Source organism: Mizuhopecten yessoensis, unplaced genomic scaffold (assembly GCF_002113885.1).
Source record: "Mizuhopecten yessoensis strain PY_sf001 unplaced genomic scaffold, ASM211388v2 scaffold4121, whole genome shotgun sequence".
NCBI lineage: Eukaryota > Metazoa > Mollusca > Bivalvia > Pectinida > Pectinidae > Mizuhopecten > Mizuhopecten yessoensis.
This window is the reverse complement of record NW_018405386.1, coordinates 1,522,596-1,546,443: the sequence shown is the minus strand read 5'-3', so window position 1 is coordinate 1,546,443 and position 23,848 is coordinate 1,522,596. Positions and strand designations below refer to the sequence as shown.

At 34.9% G+C, this 23,848-nt stretch overlaps 1 protein-coding gene across 3 annotated transcripts in view; it reads left to right on the top strand.

The window, feature by feature from the left end:
* The first annotated feature begins 11,580 nt into the window (after positions 1 to 11,580).
* The window catches only part of LOC110448583 (WD repeat and FYVE domain-containing protein 3-like), a 63,039-nt gene continuing 50,771 nt past the window's right edge, over positions 11,581 to 23,848 (top strand). For 2 of the 3 annotated variants that reach the window (XM_021494903.1, XM_021494902.1), the window contains exons 1-12: positions 11,581 to 11,694; positions 13,806 to 14,027; positions 14,453 to 14,576; positions 15,468 to 15,742; positions 16,068 to 16,260; positions 16,739 to 16,925; positions 17,298 to 17,464; positions 20,064 to 20,119; positions 21,374 to 21,520; positions 22,131 to 22,228; positions 22,748 to 22,908; positions 23,311 to 23,403. In XM_021494903.1, the coding sequence (XP_021350578.1) occupies positions 13,833 to 14,027; positions 14,453 to 14,576; positions 15,468 to 15,742; positions 16,068 to 16,260; positions 16,739 to 16,925; positions 17,298 to 17,464; positions 20,064 to 20,119; positions 21,374 to 21,520; positions 22,131 to 22,228; positions 22,748 to 22,908; positions 23,311 to 23,403 (1,696 nt within the window). In that variant the 5' untranslated portion in view covers positions 11,581 to 11,694; positions 13,806 to 13,832. Of the gene's footprint in view, positions 11,695 to 13,805; positions 14,028 to 14,452; positions 14,577 to 15,467; positions 15,743 to 16,067; positions 16,261 to 16,738; positions 16,926 to 17,297; positions 17,465 to 18,604; positions 18,635 to 20,063; positions 20,120 to 21,373; positions 21,521 to 22,130; positions 22,229 to 22,747; positions 22,909 to 23,310; positions 23,404 to 23,848 lie in introns of all 3 variants that reach the window. The other variant, XM_021494901.1, reaches the window with a different exon arrangement.

Sequence of the window (23,848 nt, the reverse complement as noted above, 5' to 3'; positions counted from 1 at the left end):
GTTAAATTATGAAATAATAAAATATAACAGAAATACACTTTAACAATATGATTGTGAGATATACATCATAAACATAAATGTATATAGATCTCTATGAAGTGGAAACAATTCTAACCACATATGAAGTATAAGTAGTTGGCTGAAGTGTGCGCAGAATGCAGAATTTTGTATCTCTAACTTCCCTTTATTCTTAAAAGATGTCAATTATATTTGTATTTTGGAGGTTGTATATTTATATAAAGATAACATCAATCTGACAAACTGTTACCATCCTAATTGGCGGTAACGTGACAATGGTTATTGTATAACTGACAGGTGCTAATGAGTATAACATGTTGGTTACACCAATCATTTTAAAGGCTGGTGACTGGTGGAATATGGGCGTGGATGAATAGATCAATGACATGTTGGGCTTTTTGCCCCCGGGATAATTATAACACTTTTGATACAGTAAATATATGAAAATGGTGTCATGTATAATCACTTTTATTCAAAACCATAACTTTCAAAAGACTCTTAAAGAAAACATCCTTTTATTTTATAAAAAAAAATCAAAGAATGTTACTCATTGAAAATGTCCGGGCTCCTGTTTTACATCTGTCACGATTAGGATAAATTGGGCTGTCATTTAAAATGGACATCACAAAGGATTTGAACAATCTTTCTTCAGCGCGATTGACGAAAGTCGGGAGCCGGAAAATCTTCAATAAGGAACATTCTATTATCTTTTTATTATAGATCTTCGATAATTCATTCAGATCGAAGATCGATTATTGTCTTCTTTTGTAACTATAAGATGTTATCAAGACTCACAGCCCCTGACCAGTACCTATTATTGATTTGTTAAGTAAGACTAGTCTGTTACTGGGTCCCGTAGATCGGTAACTAGGTCTTTTTTTTGTGACTGCTGGATATTAGTAATCCTCAGAAATATAGATGTTTCACTGATGCTGTTTGCATCCCTGGAACATGTCGCGACAAAATCGAAGGCACGCGGTTAGCTATTTGATTTGTTTTAGGTAAAAAGAAAAAGTCTGACCAATCACGATATTTACACCTGTCCTTTGGAAGATTACAAAGGAGCGACACCCGACTTCTAAGCCTGTCAATTTTACCGTTATGCTTTCGCGCGATTCATTTGATGCGTATCAATTGATCAATTCATTCTACTTGTGTATTCCACAAGGTGGCGTGTACGAAGCTTTCGATTTAGCCATGACTTATTCCAGGGATGTAGAGAACAGTAGTGACAGTAAACCCTGGAATCCAACGGTGGATATTACTTGGACTCTGAATTGTATACCAGTAGGTTACTAGTGCGTAATATGGGGTTGCTTAATGTTTTTGGGACTCTGACCTCTTTCACCACACGGACTTGGACGGGCTATGATCGAGTTTCGGATTAATAAAAGTGAGTCAGATGACTAGTTAACATTTGATACCCAAAGAGAGGTCGCAAAAATATTAGAGACATCTTTTAATGAAAACAAAACATATATCTCTTATCTGTATAGAGATATTCTGAACTAATAAAGATATCTTCTGATTTTTCTAAGAGAAATAAAGGTATCTAAAATGTCATAGCGACATAATTTCTTTGAGATATCGCTGTGGTTTATGAGATATCTCACATATTGACAAAGATATCACGAATAGTTTATGAGACACCGTCTACAGTAGGCATCTACATTATGTATTAAACGTTTTAAATGGTAAGTTGTCATGCTGAAAAAAAACACGGTCAAACATACGTCATAGACGGCATTTACGAATAAGAGGTGTATCATCATCTCATCTGTCAAGCTGGGGATGGGTAATGCTGTCTTTGAAAGTGCAAGATGTCTGATCCTCAGCTTCCGGTTCGCCAACATCTCCAACGTGTCACGCTTAGTTGGGATAACAGTTTGGACGAATTTTGTGTCAGTAAAAGCATATTTCTATAGTCACGGATGTCCAAAATCACTTCCGGTTTTCACTTTCACTTAACGTCCTTAAGGGAGGGGGTTGGGCGGGTTGTTTAAAAGGCTGAACTTCTTCGATGGGTATGTTGTTATTTTGGCCTCTACATGTCATACAAAGTATAATGACGTAACATCAGATAATGACGCACAGCGTTATATGAAATCTGAGTAAGGATCAAATATATCATGTTATTTTATCTTCCTGGATATTTCATGAAAATACATGGAAGTTACGAGTGCAACGTAAATAACCGCCAATATAACGTCATCTCACCATTCATCATCATCATAATTAGTTCATCATAATCACATCCTAATCTCATTGTATCAATTTGAAGCACCTGACTAATCGCTAGGATGATACCTGGACCTTTGAAGATTACAAGTTTCAAGTTTATTTGTTTCTTCAGATATATTTCAATGTACAACAGGAGGTACAGAGGAGCGACACCCGACTTCAAATCCAGTCAATTTTACCGTTACGCGACAGGCCGATTCTTTTGGTGTACATTAAAGTATCAAACTAGTCTTCTCATCTCATCTACAAGGTGACGCACACTGAGCCTTCCATTTTTTCATTTGTTCGGTGCGATCCTAAAAAATGATCATTATTATCCCCAATCGATCGTCATTACGTCCGTATGTCCGTCTGCCCAAAGTCATGTGAATACAATTCCGTGCTACAATCCCCTGTGGTAGCTTTATACTGTAGAGGCGACAAGGATCGTACTACAGTCTCCTGCTAGCTCGCCCAGCAGTCCCCTGTGGCAGCTATATACTATAAGGGAGGTAAGGATCTTACTACAGCCCCCTGTGGTATCTATATACTATAGGGGAGGCAAGGATTGTGCTATAGCCCCTGTGTATGCAAGGATTGTGCTACCGTACCCTTGTAGTAGCTAAACACTTACAGGGGAGGCAAAGATCGTGCTACAGGCCCATGTGGAGGCAAGGATTGCACTACCGTACCCTTGTGGTAGCTAAACACTTAAAGGGGAGGCAAAGATCGTCCTGCAGCCGCCTGTGGAGGCAGAGATTGTGCTACCGCACCCTTGTGGTAGCTATACACTTTTAGGGGAGGCAAATATCGTGCTACCGTCCCCTGTTGTAGCTATGTACTATAGAGGAGGCAAAGATCATGCTATATGCGTTGTGATAGCTATATATTTGCAAGTATCGTGCATACAGACCCCTGTGGTAGCTATACACTTATAAGACAATATCGTACTACAGTCCCATGTACATATTGTACAAATCATATTACATATTACACACAGTCCAAATTTTACGACAGTTCATACCGTCCTTATACAACAGTCCTCATCCCAGTAATGCCTCAGAGTGGTCTAGAGGATTAGGCTTTCAAATATTTATCACTCAGCTTCCCCTTTCTGGCATATCACCTCAGCCCTCAGGGGAGCTAGATCTACGCTTTTTAACCAAATGTGCATCTCTTTTCATTATTCAGCATTGCAGGGTTAAACTGTTGAGATCTCAACTGTTTCCAAGACACGGTGGATAGATTGAACCCCAACGCAAATCTTGGTGGTGTTGAAGTGAAAGTGAAAAGGGGGTGGGATGGGGGCACAAGTTCAATTAATACATAGACTATGCAGTCTATAAAGCGTCCTTCATCAATAAAATGTTGCATTTTAGGAGATTGTCGGTAAACCGTTGATCTGAGTAGTAATCAGTACTGGTAGCGATAATTACAGGGATTAGTAGCGGTAGTCGGGAGGGATTAACTGTAATTGGTCTACCTGATATAGAATTAAATACATAAAGAGTAACCTACCATCTTACTCAACTTGGAATTAGCCAAAATATATCATATTTAAATGTTTTTCTTTCTCATTTTAAAACATAATTTATATGCAATTGTTCAGAACGCGCTCAAATAATTCCCTTTAAAATGACTGAGAGTTACAACAGTGTTGTAGTATGACATTTAATGTTATAAAAATTGCACGCCTGCATAGAGAGATTTTATTTGATATAAAACTACGATTTTCCTAGAGGTGCTGTTGTTGTTTCAAACACGGAAGTGCCCAACTGTGCGCTGATGTGTAATCAAAGCTCCCCTAACCTCTGATTGGCCTTTTAGTTTAGTTTTTGTCGTGAGTCGTCTGTAGATTGTTACGTGTACCAACACTACACTTTCATCTACATGTTCGATTTCACTGTCAGCTCTGATCGGAGAGTACTACTTCGGCAGTTGTATTCTGATATCGGAGGTATCTGCTGTGATAGGTCACCTCTGATTGGATACTCCATGCTCCAGGTGGTTGTTTTCTGATTGGAAGTGTGGGCGAAAGTGTGTATGGTAGTGGGAATTAGAGAGTGAAGGAGATAGTGGGAGAGATTGAGTGTGGGAGACGGGAGTGAGTGTGGGAGAGAGAGAGAGTGAGTGTGGGAGAGAGTGTGGGAGAGAGAGTATGAGTGTGGGAGAGAGTGTGGGAGAGAGAGTGTAGTGAGTGAGTGAGAGAGAGAGTGTGAGTGTGGGAGAGAGAGTGTGAGTGTGGGAGAGAGTGTGGGAGAGAGAGTGTGAGTGTGGGAGAGAGTGTGGGAGAGAGAGTGTGAGTGTGGGAGAGAGATGTGTGGAGAGACTGAGTGTTTACGGAAGTTAGAGAGATGTTGTGTGAGTGAGTGAGAGAGGGGGTAGTGAGAGATGGAGTGGGTGAGTGAGAGAGAGTATGTGAGTGCGTGTGGGAGAGTTATTGCGTGTGGGAGAGGGAATTACAGTGTCTCACTTCAGCCACATATCATATGATATACAATATTAACTAGTATATCACATTCCTATATAAAGGGCGTTCTGCACCTTTTAATTCACTTAAGATAGAGAGGTATTTAAAATTTTCAAGTTTGAGATGTGTCCAGAAGCCATAACTCAATTTAAAACAAAAGGAAAGTGTGTAGTGAATATGCATCTTATGTAAGTGTACTCAAATGAGTAAAGTTGTAAATTTCAACTCAAAATATAAATTAGAAAGGAAATTATTGCGAAAACAAAACTCTTTTCATTTGAAAATTACCTAAAAGCACCCCCTGACTTAATCCTCTGTTTTTCTATAAACGATTTTAAGTGATGATTGAATTTCTGTCATTCTTTATCTTCTATGTATGCCTGTTTAGCTATATAGTTTACACATGTTTTCAAAAACAGAAATGGAAATGGAACTGTTTTGTTTTTAAGCTCATTTTGAAAAGACATTTGTGATTTACCCTACACCTTTTGGTACCCCCAAAACTCACTTTCGGTCAAACCTTACTTTCGGTGCATGTAATATAATAGGACATCTTTGAATAAATTAAGGAGGGCAAAATCCGAATATACCGGGGCCCAAAAAAGGCCTTATAGACACTCATCCTTTACGATTATTGTCTATGAACATCGTTTTGAATTCCTATACATGAAGAATTATATTTTATCGAAAACACACGAGATAAAGATTGGCTTAAGCTTGCTGTTAAGGTAACCAAGCTCATAGCCACTGCATCACTTTTATTTAACATGTCCTGTTTTATTAAGGGTCTGGTTAACTTAAAGATGTATGTTACCTTATCGTAATGTGGATCTCATTTCAAAAATACGTGCACTGCATGTTGTGAGTCACTAATGTGACACCCCATAGAATAACTTTCACACAAATCACAGTTTAAAGCTAGCACAAAAACTTGAAAAAAATGGCCCTAGTATAATGATAACCAGTTCATTTACATCCAGCTGGGTGTTTATTAAAATGAGGACCGCGACAGATGTATAGAAAAAAGGTCTAACAGATCATTGCCATTGTTTACCTTTGCAAAACAGGTGAGTCAATGCCCCTATTTTCATGTTGATATATATTTGAGTTCGACCGAACTAAACGTATAAGTGCATTGACGCATTAATCGTATGAATTACGTTCACCCATTAATCGTATGAATTAATTTACGTCATGACTGAGGTGTTTTTTGTTTATCAGTATAGGTACGATGTAGTTAGATTGTCTCACGTAGCCTCGGGGTACCTGTACAGGTAATATTTTTTCACAGTAATACGTAGCTGCCTTTACGCTGGTACACAGGGACTTGAGAATTTGTTACAGCTATATTTACTGTAACAAATCATCATATCCCTGTGCGCTAGTATGCTGGTGAATCCTCTGAATTTTCAAACAGACTGCTTGTTGTATCCTTGTATGCTTGTATAATGTGTTCGAAAACTATTTAAATATTCTCTCTTAAAATGGTGTTTATACTCTTTGTAGGTTTAGAACCAGAGATAGTAACTTACCTGTAGAAACCGGAATTAAGAGTAATATACCAAGACATGAACGTATTTGTCAATCGTGTAATGTAAGAGATATCGGAGATGAATTTCATTATATATTTGGATGTTCGGCATTAGATAATGAAAGAAAAATGATCCTATCCTCTATGTTAATTACACGTCATAGTGTATTATCGCTTAAGGTTATAATGCCATCTAAAAGAAAAGCATTCCTAAAAAATATGTACTTTTATCAACAAAAAATCTGTCTATTCCCCTGCATGAAAGTATTTTTTATATGTAACTGCAGTACACCTCCGTTTAACCACGTATGCTTATTACTGTACATGAAATCTTTGTATTTATATATCTCTGTATACCATTGTGATTCAAAGGTGTTGAGATAAATAAAAAATAAGTTGAAAAGCCCCCACCCCTACCAAGACTCATCCCTGGACCCGCCCCTAAATTAATTCACTCCGAACAAGGGCTAGCTACGCCCTTGTGTAACAATATCATTTCAGCTGATTTAACACAAAGTGTTACATGTGTTACATATGTTACATATGTAAAAGTCAAATGTTCCGATAGCCAGTCTAAGTCGATTTTTCCAATGATCTTTTGTGATCTTCAAAATGCACTTTCAATTAAATCCACTTTTGGAATTACAGTATCACAATACCATAGTAACCATTCATATGTCTCATGTGTGTAATATGTCTTATGTGTACAATATGTCTCATGTGTACAATATGTCTCATGTATACAATATGTCTCATGTGTATAATATGTCTCATGTTAGTAACCATTCATATGTCTCATGTGTGTAATATGTCTTATGTGTACAATATGTGTAATGTGTATAATATGTCTCATGAGTGTAATATGTCTCATATGTATAATATGTCTCATGTGTATAATATGTTTCATTTGTACAATATGTCTAATGTGTATAATATGTCTCATGTGTGTAATATGTCTCATGTGTATAATGTGTCTCATGTGTACAATATGTCTCATGTATATAATATGTCTCATGTGTATCATATGACTCACGTGCATAACATGTCTCATGTTTATAATATGACTCATATGTATAATATGTCTCATGTGTATAATATGACTCACGTGCATAACATGTCTCATGTGTATAATATGACTCATGTGTATAATATGTCTCACGTGTATAATATGGCTCATGTGTATAATATGTCTTATGTGTACAATATGTATCATGTATACAATATGTCTCATGTGTGTAATATGTCTCATGTGTATAATATGTCTCACGTGTATAATATGGCTCATGTGTATAATATGTCTTATGTGTACAATATGTCTTATGTGTATAACATGTCTCATGTGTATAATATGTCTCATGTTAGTAACCATTCATATGTCTCATGTGTGTAATATGTCTTATGAGTACAATATGTCTCATGTGTACAATATGTCTCATGTATACAATATGTCTCATGTGTATAATATGTCTTATGCGTACAATATGTCTTATGTGTATAACATGTCTCATGTGTATAATATGGCTCATGTGTATAATATGTCTTATGTGTACAATATGTCTTATGTGTATAACATGTCTCATGTGTATAATATGGCTCATGTGTATAATATGTCTCATGTGTATCATATGACTCACGTGCATAACATGTCTCATGTTTATAATATGACTCATATGTATAATATGTCTCATGTGTATAATATGACTCACGTGCATAACATGTCTCATGTGTATAATATGACTCATGTGTATAATATGTCTCACGTGTATAATAAGGCTCATGTGTATAATATGTCTCATGTGTATTATATGTCTTATGTGTACAATATGTATCATGTATACAATATGTCTCATGTGTGTAATATGTCTAATGTGTGTAATATGTCTTATGTGTACAATATGTCTCATGTGTACAATATGTCTCATGTGTACAATATGTCTCATGTATACAATATGTCTCATGTGTATAATATGTCTCATGTTAGTAACCATTCATATGTCTCATGTGTGTAATATGTCTTATGTGTACAATATGTGTAATGTGTATAATATGTCTCATGAGTGTAATATGTCTCATATGTATAATATGTCTCATGTGTATAATATGACTCACGTGCATAACATGTCTCATGTTTATAATATGACTCATATGTATAATATGTCTCATGTGTAATATGTCTAATGTGTATAATATGTCTCGTGTGTATTATATGTCTCATGTGTACAATATGTCTAATGTGTACAATGTGTCTCATGTGTACAATATGTCTCATGTGTATAATATGTATCATGTGTATAATATGTATCATGTGTACAATATGTATCATGTGTACAATATGTCTCATGTGTATAACATGTCTCATGTGTATAATATGACTCATATGTATAATATGTCTCATGTGTATAATATGACTCACGTGCATAACATGTCTCATGTGTATAATATGACTCATGTGTATAATATGTCTCACGTGTATAATATGGCTCATGTGTATAATATGTCTCATGTGTATTATATGTCTTATGTGTACAATATGTATCATGTATACAATATGTCTCATGTGTGTAATATGTCTCATGTGTGTAATATGTCTTATGAGTACAATATGTCTCATGTGTACAATATGTCTCATGTGTATAATATGTCTCATGTGTATCATATGACTCACGTGCATAACATGTCTCATGTTTATAATATGACTCATATGTATAATATGTCTCATGTGTATAATATGTCTCATGTGTATAATATGTTCATAATAAATTGTCACTTTTCTGTTTATATGATGTATAATATATAAAATATTACTCCAGCGATACTTCAGAGCATTGCCATTTTGATAGATATGTGTGGCAGGGAGAAAGTGGGGAATGGATGGTGTTGGCCTAAAGAAACCAAGGAAATTAATACTTTTTTAAACTATCAATTTCAAATGTCTATCATAGCAAAAAGAAAATAGTTCTATGTTAACAGTATTGAAATCGTATTGTTGCCTTGAATATAACACACTATATATCTGGCTTAGGGACTAAAAGGGGCAATTTTTCCCTCTTTTGATATCCAAGAAATACCTTGGACGTTATTGCTCAAAGAAGGACAACTCCAACACTTTTGCGCACAACATTTTATCATAACTCCACGAAGGGGATGTTCTTGGACTTATAAAAAAGGTCACTTATTGCTAATTCGAAAAGAGAAAGTCAAAGAATTCCATTCATCCTCACATTAATGGTCTGAAAGGTGGGGTACGAAAAGGCCCCGGTTATGCTACACAATGTTCAAAAACGTCTATGATCAAGTAATACATGCGACCCCTACTCCCATCTTCGTCCCCAAATGTGGAAATATCAGAGGGTGAAATATATCGTGATATATAATCGACTTCAATTTTACTCGATACCGTCATGTACATTTATAATTACACATATAATTTGACGCCAATAACAAAAATAAGTGGACAATAACAATAAATTGCAAATATTCAGAATCCTCGAATGTGTATAGTGAGCAAGCGCGGCCACTCTTCGCAGTTCTACAGCTGTTATCAAGTTTGTGTTAGATACGGTACGTCTCAATATATCGTTACTAGTGACAAGTAAGGTCAAAGGACACGGGTTTCATTGCCCTCGCTTGGAATTCTGATTATTTATTACTAATATTGACATTGACCCAACGTAAGCAGGTATTTCAGTATCTAAATTAGGTTATCATCTTTACACTACTGTTTATCACCTGGGCACATTGACAATGTAATATATTCAACTATATAAGCGTTTGTACAGAATTCATGGTACTTATGATTATATGTAATATAGAAAAAAAGTATCAAGATCTACTGCAATGTATATATATTATAAAAGCAGAAAAATTGTCCTCGCGGACGAAGAAATAATATAAAAAGAAAAATTTTCAAAACTTTCATTTTGCCAAGGAGATTGTATCATATTTATGTATCTTTACAACACTCTAAATGGGCAAATATCATGGTCCCAGATCTTCAGTTCTTAAGAAGAAGCCGTTCAGAGAAAAAAAATGACGGGCGATGGACGGATCATGAATTAGTGCTGGCATGACGCCAGATTTAAACTCACAGGCATATCATGCAATGCAAACTAACGATGTTTATATATATATATAAATGTCTGATATGTATATATATATAAATATATATTGTAATCTTCCATCTTGGGTGTGTGGTTCTTGAAACTTTTCTTTAAAAGATATAATTTGCAGTAGTTAAAAATAATGTATCAGGTTCAGTTACTCCCCCACCAAAGGGTTCTTCACTAGCTAGCTTCCTTTAACAGGGATGGTCAACGGTACCAAATCCACAAAAGGAGCCCCCGAATCCCCCAACCCCTTCCCTTCCCCACCCCGTTTCCCTGCACCTAAAGTTGGACATGTGACTATTTTTCCGATCTGCAAACATCAATCAACGTCTTCAACAGAAAACCCATTCTGTCACACAGAAGACAGCTAAAACTTTTTTCCCCATTTGCTTATTGCCATATATGAATTCACCGGTCCTAATGCATCCTCGATACTCTGGGAGTTCCGCTCACTCACGCTTTCTGCACCCCTGGAATATGTCATAGCGAAATAACATATTTTGAGCAATTGGCATCCATACATATATTTTTAGACCGATCAGGTCTTGCTGTATAATTGTGATCGATCCCTATATCTGTCATTTAGAATACGTTGTAGCATGTAATATATAATATATCGCTCAATTATGATATACTATTAAAAAACTCACATGTTCCTGTTTGAAAGGCTATTCATTTATTTATATTACGTAATTGTACACAGTACATGTACATATAGAGGAAATCATCAGAGAGCTATTTCAGTAGATGGGCTTAGCCAAACGGGAAACTTCTTCATCCCATTGAAATTATCAGCCTCACAATCTCAATTGTAATTTGCTATAATCCTAATTCGTTTATATTCAAACACTTTTAGAGTTTATTACATACTCCAGCTAAATAATGTTTATGTATGAAGTATAATGCATACATTGGCCTAAGTGGACGTTGATATATATATATATGTATACTATGTATACAAGGCATATATATATATATGCCTTGTATACATAACGTTAGTATACGGGTTATCAAGGTTGACTTGTGATCGATACATTGATTAAATATAAACATACCACTTTGGGTAATGACATTTTTTTTATAGAAAATATATTAATGCATACATTTTAAACATTGCATGGATGGTTGATTCCGAAAGAGATACACTAAAATTAGATTAACAGGTGCGAGTTTACGAAAACAAAATATCTTGTCATAGCGCCACCTACCGGTGATACCGAAAATATATGCACGGAAGTGAAGTCAACGCAATGGCGATGGAGGAGTCGACTAAAGAAAACATGATGATTCCAAGGATTATTTCTGATTTAAGATGACAAGTGTATCGTTTTAGCACATATCTTAACTAGGTATGTAAATACAAACTGCTGATATGGTACATAACCATTCATAGATCAACTGCTTGTGGGATGCAATGTCCTGAAATGGTTATAAAAATTCTGTCTCCCGACTCAGTCTCGGTTGCAGACGTCATATAAGTTTTAACGCTTCACAAGCTCGTTTCACTTCGGTATAATTTCTTGTCACTGAAGGTATTTCCATGCTACCCCTCCGGTTATTCAGTCATAAGAGACTCCTCTTGGTTAAATCAACAAATGCATTATATGGGGTACGAAGACCCAATCGTCTGATCTTTACTTTGACACATTATTAATTATTATACAGAACGGCTCGTCAGGTGTCAACTTATTGCTCCACAGTTTTGGGGATAATTCTTAAAGTCTGATAAGATATTCATAGCACAGACTCATTGGTATATGTACGCAACGTTCATATATCCTTCATCAAATATTTCATTCCAGTCATCGTCTCATTTGTTATTGATTGATTATCAATCAATAACAAGAGTAACAATGTGATTGGCAGACCTCTAAGTCTTACTTTCCCATAGTTTATAAATAAAGATGCATCTGGAGTGTTTATGTTGACAAGTATATGGCAGGCACATGTAGATTGATTATTATACAGTATTGACAAAATATCAAGATATAAATGCTAAGCTACACTTTATATTACAAGATACAAGAATTTTTATTTAGAGTCGTGTTTGTAACACTAACAATGCAACTTTAGCTCAGAAGAGCTATTCTTACGACTATGCAATGATATTGCTGTCCTTGGTGAATATTTAACTTCAAACATGTTCCATTGTGCTGCCGTTCTTATTTATTAGTGTGACATGGGTTTTGAGTGTTTGAAGAATTTAAATTAAAGAAACAGCAGCAGGCCAATGGGTTGTAATAGTAATACATTGATTGCCTTCCATGCCAAAATCACTTGGAGTCGATATATCATGGCATATGTCTTATTATGAATACTACGATGTAATATAGGTCCAACATTGAATTCCATGAAATTGTCATCACTTTGTTTCACTTTTACTTTGTCCAAGTTCAAAAGCTACTTTGGTAAAACGTGTTCAGAAAAGGAAAGTGGAACTAAATGTAAGTGCAATGCATATCTTTCATGTTGACGGTGAATTGTTTAGACCTATTTATCCCCATATATACCAAAATATAATTTGAATACTGTATTAATGATGAGACAGTCAGTCGTGAATATTGTACTGATTTACTCAATCAGGTCTTAATTTTTCGGCCTTTGTGATATTTACATATGCATTACAGTTCATACAAACTAATCATAGAGTACAGTAACTTGACTAATTGTAATAAGTCTAAGGTCATTACAAGCTTTGTTAAAATCAATAGCTTTTATATAAACCCCTTTCTAAAAAAACCAAGAATAGATGAGGAGTTCATTACAGCAGTAGAAATGCTAACTGATTTATCAACATAAGCAAACTCAGTGGCATGGGGAGGGGGTGGTTTCGGAATGTCTTAACAGATAATACAAAGCAGGGGGAGGGGGTGAATTCAGAATGTCTTAACAGATAATGCAATGCAGGGGGAGGGGGTGAATTCAGAATGTCTTAACAGATAATACAAAGCAGGGGGAGCGGGTGAATTCAGAATGTCTTAACAGATAATACAAAGCAGGGGGTTAGGGTGAATTCAGAATGTCTCAACAGATAATGCAATGCAGGGGGAGGGGGTGAATTCAGAATGTCTTAACAGATAATACAAAGCACTTGCAGTAACAGTGAGTGCCTTTAAACTTCTAAGTAAGACATGTTTATATTGGACAAGAGGCGTGTGTGTGTTTAACACAGTGAGATGTTGATGCTAATACTTTTTTGTTTGGGGGATGGGGGTAAAAATTGTGTGTCCGTCCCAGAATAATATATAATTAACACAGCTTGCAATGACCTTACAATTGGTCAAGCTACTCTATGTATCACAAAGACTATTAAATAGTCTCAACGATTCTTATCTGGCCATTTTCATTGTTTTTTAGAAACATTCTCCACAGCATTAATAATAAAATAATGCATATACCTTCTAGGTTAATGATGCAGATTATGTTTTGAAGACTCATTGCTCTCTTTCATATTTTTTAGTGCCAGATAACCTACTGGACACCCAAGATGTCGTCATTCATCAAGAGATTTGTTAATACTAAGGGGCCTGCAGAGCCGTCTCAGAAAGCCCAAGACAACAGTCTGGCTTTAACACATCTAAAAAAGCTGTTTGGAGATTTCAAATATCCCCCTAAAAAAACTACACACGTTCAGGAGGAACAGGAGTCCAAACTCTACAGCATGATTCCACTTTTCTGCAAGGTATGGCAAAAGTGGAAATGAAGTTTTGTTAATCAATCATGTCTGAAAACAAAGAGATGGAAGGAAAAAAAATCACTGTTGCAAATAATACTGTTCTTAAAATACCATTTTTTTTTCACTATTCTGAAAATAAGGAAAATCTAAATAAATGTTGTTGTTTTGGGTTTTTTTTATTACTTAAACCACTGTATATCATAATGGACTCATCCACATTAATGCATGGTAGAGTCTACTAAGGTTCAAAAGATGGATCTAATTAGTAGGTATACATCATAGTGAAGTCACCAGCTAGGTTAGTGGGTTTGTAAAATTTTGAAAGTTTTATTAAAGAAGTAGTGTGGTCTTTTGAATAGTAACTTGGCAGTTGGCACTTTATGATTTCACTAATATTCACTTTTTTCCATACTTGTGTGTTTGCTTTTCAGGTGTTTGGAGAGGTACAGTCATGTGAAATGACTGAAAAATTTGCAGATGTCCTACAGTTTTGCAGTCACCTCTCAAAACTGATGGTAACCGAGATACGAAGAAGGGCTTCCAACCAATCAACAGGTACCCAAACTAATTCGTTTGATTAGCATACTGACACTATTGTAAGGACTGTTCTACATATAAATAAATGGCAGGGAGGGGCAGCAGGCAGGTAGTTATTTGTGATCCCCATTGTCCAGAATTATGTTTCCCCTGTGCTCACTATTCCGTCTTTGCGTATTGCAGAGTTATCTTCTCTTGTGAGCAGGTATTGATTGTTACGTCATTGGTTTGTGTGAGAAAATTACGTAGTTTTCTCAAAAATTGATGACGTTACTCTCACAAACAAATGACGTAACAATCAATATCTACTCACAAGAGAAGATAACTCTGCAATATGCAATGGATTACAAATGTTAACAATTTGTTTAGACCCCAACTGCATATATTATCACTGTATCCCCTACCCTGATGCTTGCATTGTCATCCCTCGAATAATTCTTAGCTATACTTTCCTGAAATACTATTTTTTGACACCTATACATTCTGAAACAAATTCCTGTAATTTCTTTGAACATACATCAAATGAAACTTTATAATTATACAGCAGTCTAGAACTTTTTCATTATCAACGCCTCTTGTTTACTTTTCGGTAATTTCATACTGATATTAATGAGACTATATACATTGAACTTTCTTCTTTGAGCCGAGTTGGAAGTCTAAAACAACTGTGTAGGTTGTAGCATACTAACAATGTATTATATCGGGGTTAAGTCACAGGCAACACAGATATTGTCTTAGTAATGAATTTTGTTAAAAGATAAACATAACAAGTTGAATCAAACTTAATTGAATCAATGTAGTAGGTGTGAAAATAAATGATATTTGACACAATTTTATTTTCACTCTTTTCGTCAGTGTTTGCAACTAAATGCACTGTTCATTTCTTAATGGATTGTTTTCATCCAACAGAGGCAGCTAGCTGCGCCATTGTCAAATTTTTGGAGATAGAATCTACAGAGGAAACCAGTAATGGTTGGATGCTGCTGAGTGCACTGAACCTGTTATCCAGTGGAAGCCATGCACTGATAGACTGTATGACCGCAGCCTCTCTTCCATCTACCCTCGTCAAATGTCTCTACCTGTTCTTCGACCTCCCAGATGTAATAGATGGTGACTCGCTAGATGAGGGGAGTCAATTTACTGCAAAAGAAAGACGAATTCTTCTGCAGAAAGTCTTTGTTCAGGTATATATAACGAAATCTAAATCAACTTACATTTTCTTGAAATTGCTCTTATAAATTTTCTAATATTTCAGGGTAAATATTTCTCTGTAATATGCCATAGGGAACAGAGGATTCGCCTTGAACTAAATATATTCCAAGTTTGTAAAAACTAAGTTTGACTAGCTAATTGTTCACTGTTTAAATAAATTTGCATTGCATATTTTCATTTTCAAAAATCATATTGATAAACCAAAGATGACAGAACAGACTAGGCCTGTTTGCATCTTCTCTTAGTACAGTATTACAGTTTATAGGAATAAAATGATGATGTGTTTTAATTCTCTAGATTCTGGTGAGGTTGTGCAATCACCAGTCACCAGCAGAGGAGCTGGCTAGGAAGGATGATCTTAGTCTACTGTTTAGTGCAATAACAAGCTGGTGTCCTACGCACAATGCCCTGTGGAGAAAATCGGCCGGAGAGGTGCTGGTCACACTGTCAAGGCATGGACTGACCACCAATGTTGTGAAGTATATACATGGTAAATATTGACAATGAAATAAATTGTTAAATAGAACCTTCAGTTCCCATATAACAACACAATTAACAAGATTACCGAAACAGGCAATGGTTCAAGTAGAATTGTACTTGTATCAATTTTAGAGTTACTAATTCATAGTCACTGGATCAAGCTTATTTGTAGCCATGATAAACAAAACCATGCTTGCAAAGGGTGATCAAAGAAATACTGCAATTTGGCAGAAATATTCAGATGTATTGAATTTCAAATCAATAAACATTTAGAGTGATTTTAAGCCATCAGTCATGACATAGTTTTCCTTTGTTAATATTAACATAATTCACCCCTGAAATTTCATGATGGACTATTCCAACCTTTGAATTGGAAGAGTTGAATTGTATCTTCACGGGTGAATAAGTTAAGAAACTATCATTATATTCTCCCCAACATTTGATCACTTGATTGAAATGAGTTATTAACTTGTTACTATTTTTTTCAGAAAAAGGTTGTGTACGACACTGTATAGAGAACATGCAGCGTATTCAAGAGTTATCTCCTCTTGAACTTGTGGAAATGTTTGTGACTGTGTTCTGTTTCCTAAAAGACTCGAGTGAAGTGTCCCAGATTCTGTTAGATGATTTCCGTTCATGCCAAGGATATATATACTTGTCAGAATTCCTCCTAAGGTAAGCAGAACTGTCGACTGAAAACATTTAACGTCATTTTTTATAGATTCGGAATTTGCAGATGAGTATTTAAAATACTGGTAAATGGAAAACATGGCTGGGAACAGCATAATTTGCAAAATAAATAACCGAATAGTACTAATTTTCATAGGAAAATTTGTTGGTTCTTTAGATTAAAATTCTAATTTGATGTTGTTAGGTGATTGAAATCAATCGATCAATACCTTGGACAGAAGTGTTAAAAATATATATATTTAGTCAATATTCTCTAAAAGAGTTTTCAAATAGATTTAAGCAATATTAAAATTGCTGCATGAGAATATCTCTATGTGTACAAAATTAATTAAGCTTGGTTGTGTGTATTGTTTGAAGGATGGAACAGGATAAGAATGAGGAAGCCCAGCAGGCCCTGAGGAACCTGGTGTTACTGGTGGGTTCTCTCACCACCTGTGGCTTTGTGGAGATCAAACCTAGCTATGGTAGCTCTGGGGCTCTGTTCCAGATACCAGGCTTCTCCGTACCACAACCTACAGGCAAAGGTGAGCAGAAATATCAGACATGTCTTCTCTACATCAGTCTGATAAAGTTTAAATTATTATAGTTTGACAATCTGTTTAAATCTAATATTCAGACTCTCAACATTTTTTTATCTTGAAAAAAAGTCTATATGATAGGAAATGGCACTAGTGTATTGCAGTATGTATCACTATATACCTATTATTTTGAAAGGTTTTCCTTAATATTTAAACTTCAATATAAGATCATGTATTTAATGTTAAATGCTTATATTAAATTGCTGATATACTTATGGAGCTAATAAACAACATGGAAATTTAATCAATGGCAATTGGTTAACTTGTCGAGTTAATATGTTTTCTATCTATTCTCTCATGAACCTGAAATTTAGCCTGTACAACAATATTAAAAACCTTAAATAATTAACAAAAAATCCTTTTCTCTGTGTACATTTCCTGTGTTTTCCTAGATGATGAGGCCTCGGCCGTCTTCTGCCATTTTTGTTGTTGTGTCAAATTATTAGGATCAAACAATTTTAAAGTCAAAAGTCAGAGTTACATTTTCTAACTTGTAACATTTCAAATATATGCAAATACAACACTTTTCCTTTAACCCTTTCACCACTGTAGATCATAATGGACTCATCCGTATCAATGCATGGTAGAGTCTACTGAAGTTACACAGGGGTGAAAGGGTTAATATCATGGTTTTAGGATTCTATTTGAATACGATTGTAGGAAATTACTCCAGCAGAAATATTATGGATAACTTTGTATTTCCAAGTCATAATTTATCAATTAATGATCATTATAATGTAAATAATAACATATAACCCTAAATATCATAGATTTAGGTATTTGGCAATATTGAAACAGCTGCTTACTCAATTAAAAATTAGGTCAAGCTTATAAAATAGTCGAAATAAATACTGTTTGTGCATTGCATATTTCATCATTTAAAACTTATTATAGTTCCTAAAATATTGTACAAGTATCTGATATCGAAAGAATATTAAGTTGTCTCTGTCTGTCTCATAACTTTGGTAAATGTGTGTATTTTTGTAGCTTTGCTATCTAACGCAGATAAATGGAGGGTGCTGGATATTTTCTAACTTCCTTATTTGCATTACTTGTTGTTCAATTTAATTTGTTGTGTGACTACAGGCATACATGTGAATGCAAGTCCAAGTTGCAGTTGAGTTTCCTTATTTTTTACTATTTTCACCACCATGTAAGGGAGATAGATTATGTTCAGTACACATTCTGCAATGCCCATTTCCTGTATGAAAGTTTTTTATGGAAAGCTAAAAGATAAACACTTTTACCTCTAAAAAGGAAGAACATTAATAGCTTATCAAAATCAGGAAACAGCAGTATTTTATATACACTGTTATCTTTGGGAAATTTAATGGATAATTGCAGATTGTGTTACTAATATAAGCAGCTAGTCCTTAATCATATATATAGAATATTACTGCAAGGACAGTCAGCCTTAGCGCACATTCATATTGCTTTTGTAATCAAAAGTTTAGAACAGAAATATAAACTATTTCCCGTACAACAAATAGAGTTTTACCTATAGATACATTACAATGGTGCGATTGTAGTCCAGCGAGAAAAGATCACCTGTCTGTATATAATTTGCATAAATATCAGTTTTGAAAAACATGTCGAAGTCCTTTTCTTGGTAATGGTTGTAAATTGCTATCTGTATAATACTTGTTACAACATAACTTGTAAAAAGGAATATCTGAATTAAAGTAAGGTGTAGCTATGAATTGAACACTGTATTTTGTAATCAGAATTATTTGGTTGAGGGACCCAGTGATTTTGTTTTGGTGAATTTTACTGTCAAATATGAGAGGTTTCCCATACTGAAAATTGGATGAACATCATTTTCTGAAATTCTATGAAAACCTTGCTCTCATTTTCTATGAAAGAATTATTGCATTTCAACGTTTAGAAAAGGCACATGTTACTGGAAAAAAACGTAAAAAATCACTGGGAATTCTAGGATTAATACTATATTACTAACATGCACTGGAGGTCTGTGATATTACTGGATCAAGGGAAATAACTCCAAAGTATACAAAAACTTTTAAAAATTGGTGTCTTACAATTTCTATAATCTGTATTATCAATTAACTAATTCTTTTATTTTTTACACTATTTACCCCTAATCGGTATCAGTAGTAATTTGTCAATCATACTCTGTAATGACTATGTAGCACATTCTATCTTCTGCTATGTAATAATAGATAGCCAGTTTTCAACTGGTATGTAATTTATCATTTTCCAATTAAGTATTGAAAGGGTATTTCTGATGCTGAGACTAATCGAAGAGTTATTTGGATTTTGAAAGCTTAATCTAACTGGAAAATCCATATGAATATCTAATCAATGTTTAGATATTTCGGTTTCTTTTATTTTTTCATTGAATTAACAAAATTTAACACTAAGATATAGCTATATGTTTAATCATTGACCTAAGAACAAGAGCAGTAATTTCTGTATGAAGAGGTAAATGCATCTTGTTTAATATTAAAGTCTTTGTTGTAGAAACATAATTCAAACTTTTGTATAAATCTTCAGTGAAATACACAGAACTGATCTTGTTTTGCAGGTGTAAGTGTAAGAAACATCCAGGCATTCCAAGTATTACAGTCTGTGTTCATCAAGGTGAGTAAAACGTTGTACTCAAAATCAGAAGCAACAAAAGCTAAAGATATACTGTGCAAATGCAAATGTTCGGTTTATTTTTTATTTTTTTTTCAATCTTGCAAATACAGAACATTGCAAATCCAAGTACCTCTCAATTGATCTTGTGAGAGTCTCATGTACATTACAGATGAGAGCTATGTCAATTGTTGATATAAGGCCATTGTGGTTTTAATTTTCATGCAGAGTTTGGAGAAATTCATTCGGGCTGTTCCAGAAATTACCAACTGGGAAGGGTGGGAGGCACGTTTTCAGAGACCCCACCAACCATCAAATGTTATAAATGATTTAATATCAGGAACAGTAGGAGAATCTTGATTTAAACCCAACCACCCATAATTTAACAGGATGATATATGATCAGTTGTGGAATAGCCCTTACTAGAATAATTATAAATATGGTAAAAAAACCTTCATGAAATGATTTAATTTATTTGAATTGAAAAAAAAAAATTCACTCTACCAGTGATTTGTAGATATATCAGGATACAAATTTGCTAACTTTATACCTGCAAACTTTATGCCTAGTGACTCTACCGTATTCAGTGGAATGTTGTTAATTCATACAAGGATAACCCCAAATGAAAGTTATTGTATCAGTAACTTCACTGAGGCTATGGTCAGATATAAATCTTTCGATATTTCCCTATGTTGGAAAACTAACATTATGCTAGATGCAACTGAATTTTTTTAAACATCAAAATGTCTTTATACTTAATGACAACTTTAGGTGTGTGTATATTGATGAGGCATCTTCAGGCACCATTTCATCCCGGAGATAATAGTGTCTTTAACAGAAGGAAATCTAAATGACTTCAAATTTACAGCACTTATATCACAGCAACAATGTACTTCCTAACGATAGCACCCCTAGTGACAAAAATGAGCACAGATAATAGCATCCAGGCAAACACTATTGCAAATGTTGGTCTCTTTACACATGTGGTCACTTAATTAACCCTTTCACCACTGTAAACCATAATTGACTCATCCAGATGAATGTATGGCAGAGTCTACATAAGTTATTTAGGGGTGAAAGGGTTAATGGAAGTTGTTGCATAAATAAGTTTGACAGTAATAGCTGTTATGTTACCAGAGATTTTTTCATTTAGTAACTACATTTTGATAATTGTAATGAATCATGCAATATTTAAACCAAGAGATTCACAACACAAGTTATTTAGATTTCTTCATAACCGTTGGTGTATGTTTACAGGCGACGACAAGTCCTCTGTGTGTGATTGTCCTGGACGTCATCAACAGTATCTACCACCAGGACAACGCCAACTACTTCATCCTCGAACCACAGCACACACTCTCACAGTTCGCTGAGAAAATTCATTTAAAACCTGTAGATGTCCAGGTAAAATTAACAGGTCACGAATTAAGAGTGACTGCTTTGTAATACTTGAAATGCTCAGCTTTATGTTTAATGAACAAAATACTAAGAAATGGAAAAGTTGATTATGTACATGGGAAGACAAGAAGTTTACTACAGTGCTACGGACATTAAGCAATGTTGTTGTCTTTTCATTTTCAAGATCGTGTAAGAGATTGTTTTTTATTATGGGTTCAGTAGTTGTCTAGATGTCAGCAAACTTCGACAATTGATAACCATTCAACAGTATAGAAGACATATTTAATATATCAATATTAATACGATAACGGACACTACCTCATTTCTGATTCTCTGTTGAAGTGGCTTAAATCGGAGCAGTCAATAGTCTTTCTTTGCTTTGATCTCAATCACCCATATATTGTGCTGCATTAAAAAGAAAGTTTCCAGAATATAATCACAGAACATGTTTCTTTACATCAAACATATTTTTTTTAAATTGAATGTGTTGTTTATGTATCAAATTGAATTTTTCTTATGTTTCCGTCTATCCCAAATTTCCTCAGATTCGTTTACTGGTAACAGTTGAGGTTTCCTGTTAAGACTCTCCAGATAATGAGTTTCTGTTTGTTTCCAGGAAAAGTTCTTTGAATTACTAGAGTTTGTGGTATTTGATCTCAACTTTGTACCATGTAAGGAGCTGATATCTGGCAGTATTCTCATCAAAGGCAACCAGTAAGTACTCCAAACTATGGCCTCAATTTTGGTTTGTTTTGGAAGTTATATGTAAAAAGGGGCTTTTCAAGCATTATACAAAGGATAACATTTCTTTTTTTGGAAGACAACACCAATTTAAAAATATTGAGCACTGATAACAAATGTTGGGAAAAAATGTCCCATTTTAAATATTGTGATGGTAACATTTGCATGCATAATACATGGTCTGTGCAAAAAAAACAATTTGATGTCTTTCAAAATGTTTTAACACTTTACAAATATGATGAATCCAAAAGCGTGTTGAGGGCTTTCTACCCATATCCTGGAACTTGATCAATATATTGCCTATAGATGGTGAGATGCAGCAAACTGGAACTTCTCTGAGAAGATTGTTTCTATTGATCCTTCTAGATGATACTCATATGTAGACCTATTGACAATTTAATGAAAACTGTTATTTATGCTCTTCTTATGGTAGAAAACATCCTTAAATAGATTAGTAGATGACATAAAGTATCGGCGTTTCTGTGATTACAGTTCCATACGTTGCAGTATCCTGTGTGTGAAGACGCTACAGCGAGTACTACAGCACCATGCTGTCTATCGGGAGGTATTCAGGGAGGTGGGCATGTTAGAGGTGATGGTCACCTGTCTGCACAGGTATGCAGCCCTCCTCAAGGATCCAGAGACTGATCAAGGTAAGTATTCCTACAGGTAACACAATATCTGATGTCTATATATATATGTGTGTGTGTGTGCAAATTCCACTAACTCAGTATTATTCAGCATGATAGGTTATATCAAGTTTTGACTAGTCAATCACACTTACAGTTTTTAGGACCACTAATCCAGCTGGAGATTTCACTAGTCTCAGACTAGATTCTAGATGCTGATATAAATATCACTTCTCTTCAGAAAATACAGCAGATTATCTGCACTTTAGTAATATCTGTAAAAGTAGCCTCGTATCATAGAAGTACTTGATATCATTGTTTGCCCCTCCCCATATATGTTTCTCTATCCATTTTGCATGTGCCTCCAATTCCAAGCATGATGATACAAATATTAATAAACTGTGATGTGATTGTATCCTGCTGTAGAATGTGAGAAGATGGATCCTGAACAAAAACAGCTGGGCTTCCTCGTCATGGACTGCCTCACACTCCTGCTTGGTTCCAACAACAGTAACGCAGGTATGTGTGACTGAAGTGCTCATACAGTAATGGAAGTGTATGTCTGGCTAAAAACTCTGTTATTTAGTGCAGGTACAATTAAGTCTGTATACCTGGCCAAATAATCTATTTAGTGCCAACAGTGTAATGCACGATCTCCTTGCTTAAATATTTAGTGCCATCACATTGATGCAGGTATGTCTGACTTAAGTGCCAATACAGTAATTGGGAGTGTCTGCCTGGCTAAAAACTCTATATTAAGGACAGTAAAATAATGCTGGTATGCTTGGCTAAATTCTCTATTTAGTGCCAACACTAGAATGCATTATGAAAAGTTCTTTTTTCATAACCAATAAAATTTTCTATGTGACATTTCGATGACTAGTACGATATGTACACTGTCACCTTCATCAGAAAAATGACCAGTACACATTTTAAACCTTTGTGTGCATACGCTTTACTGGTC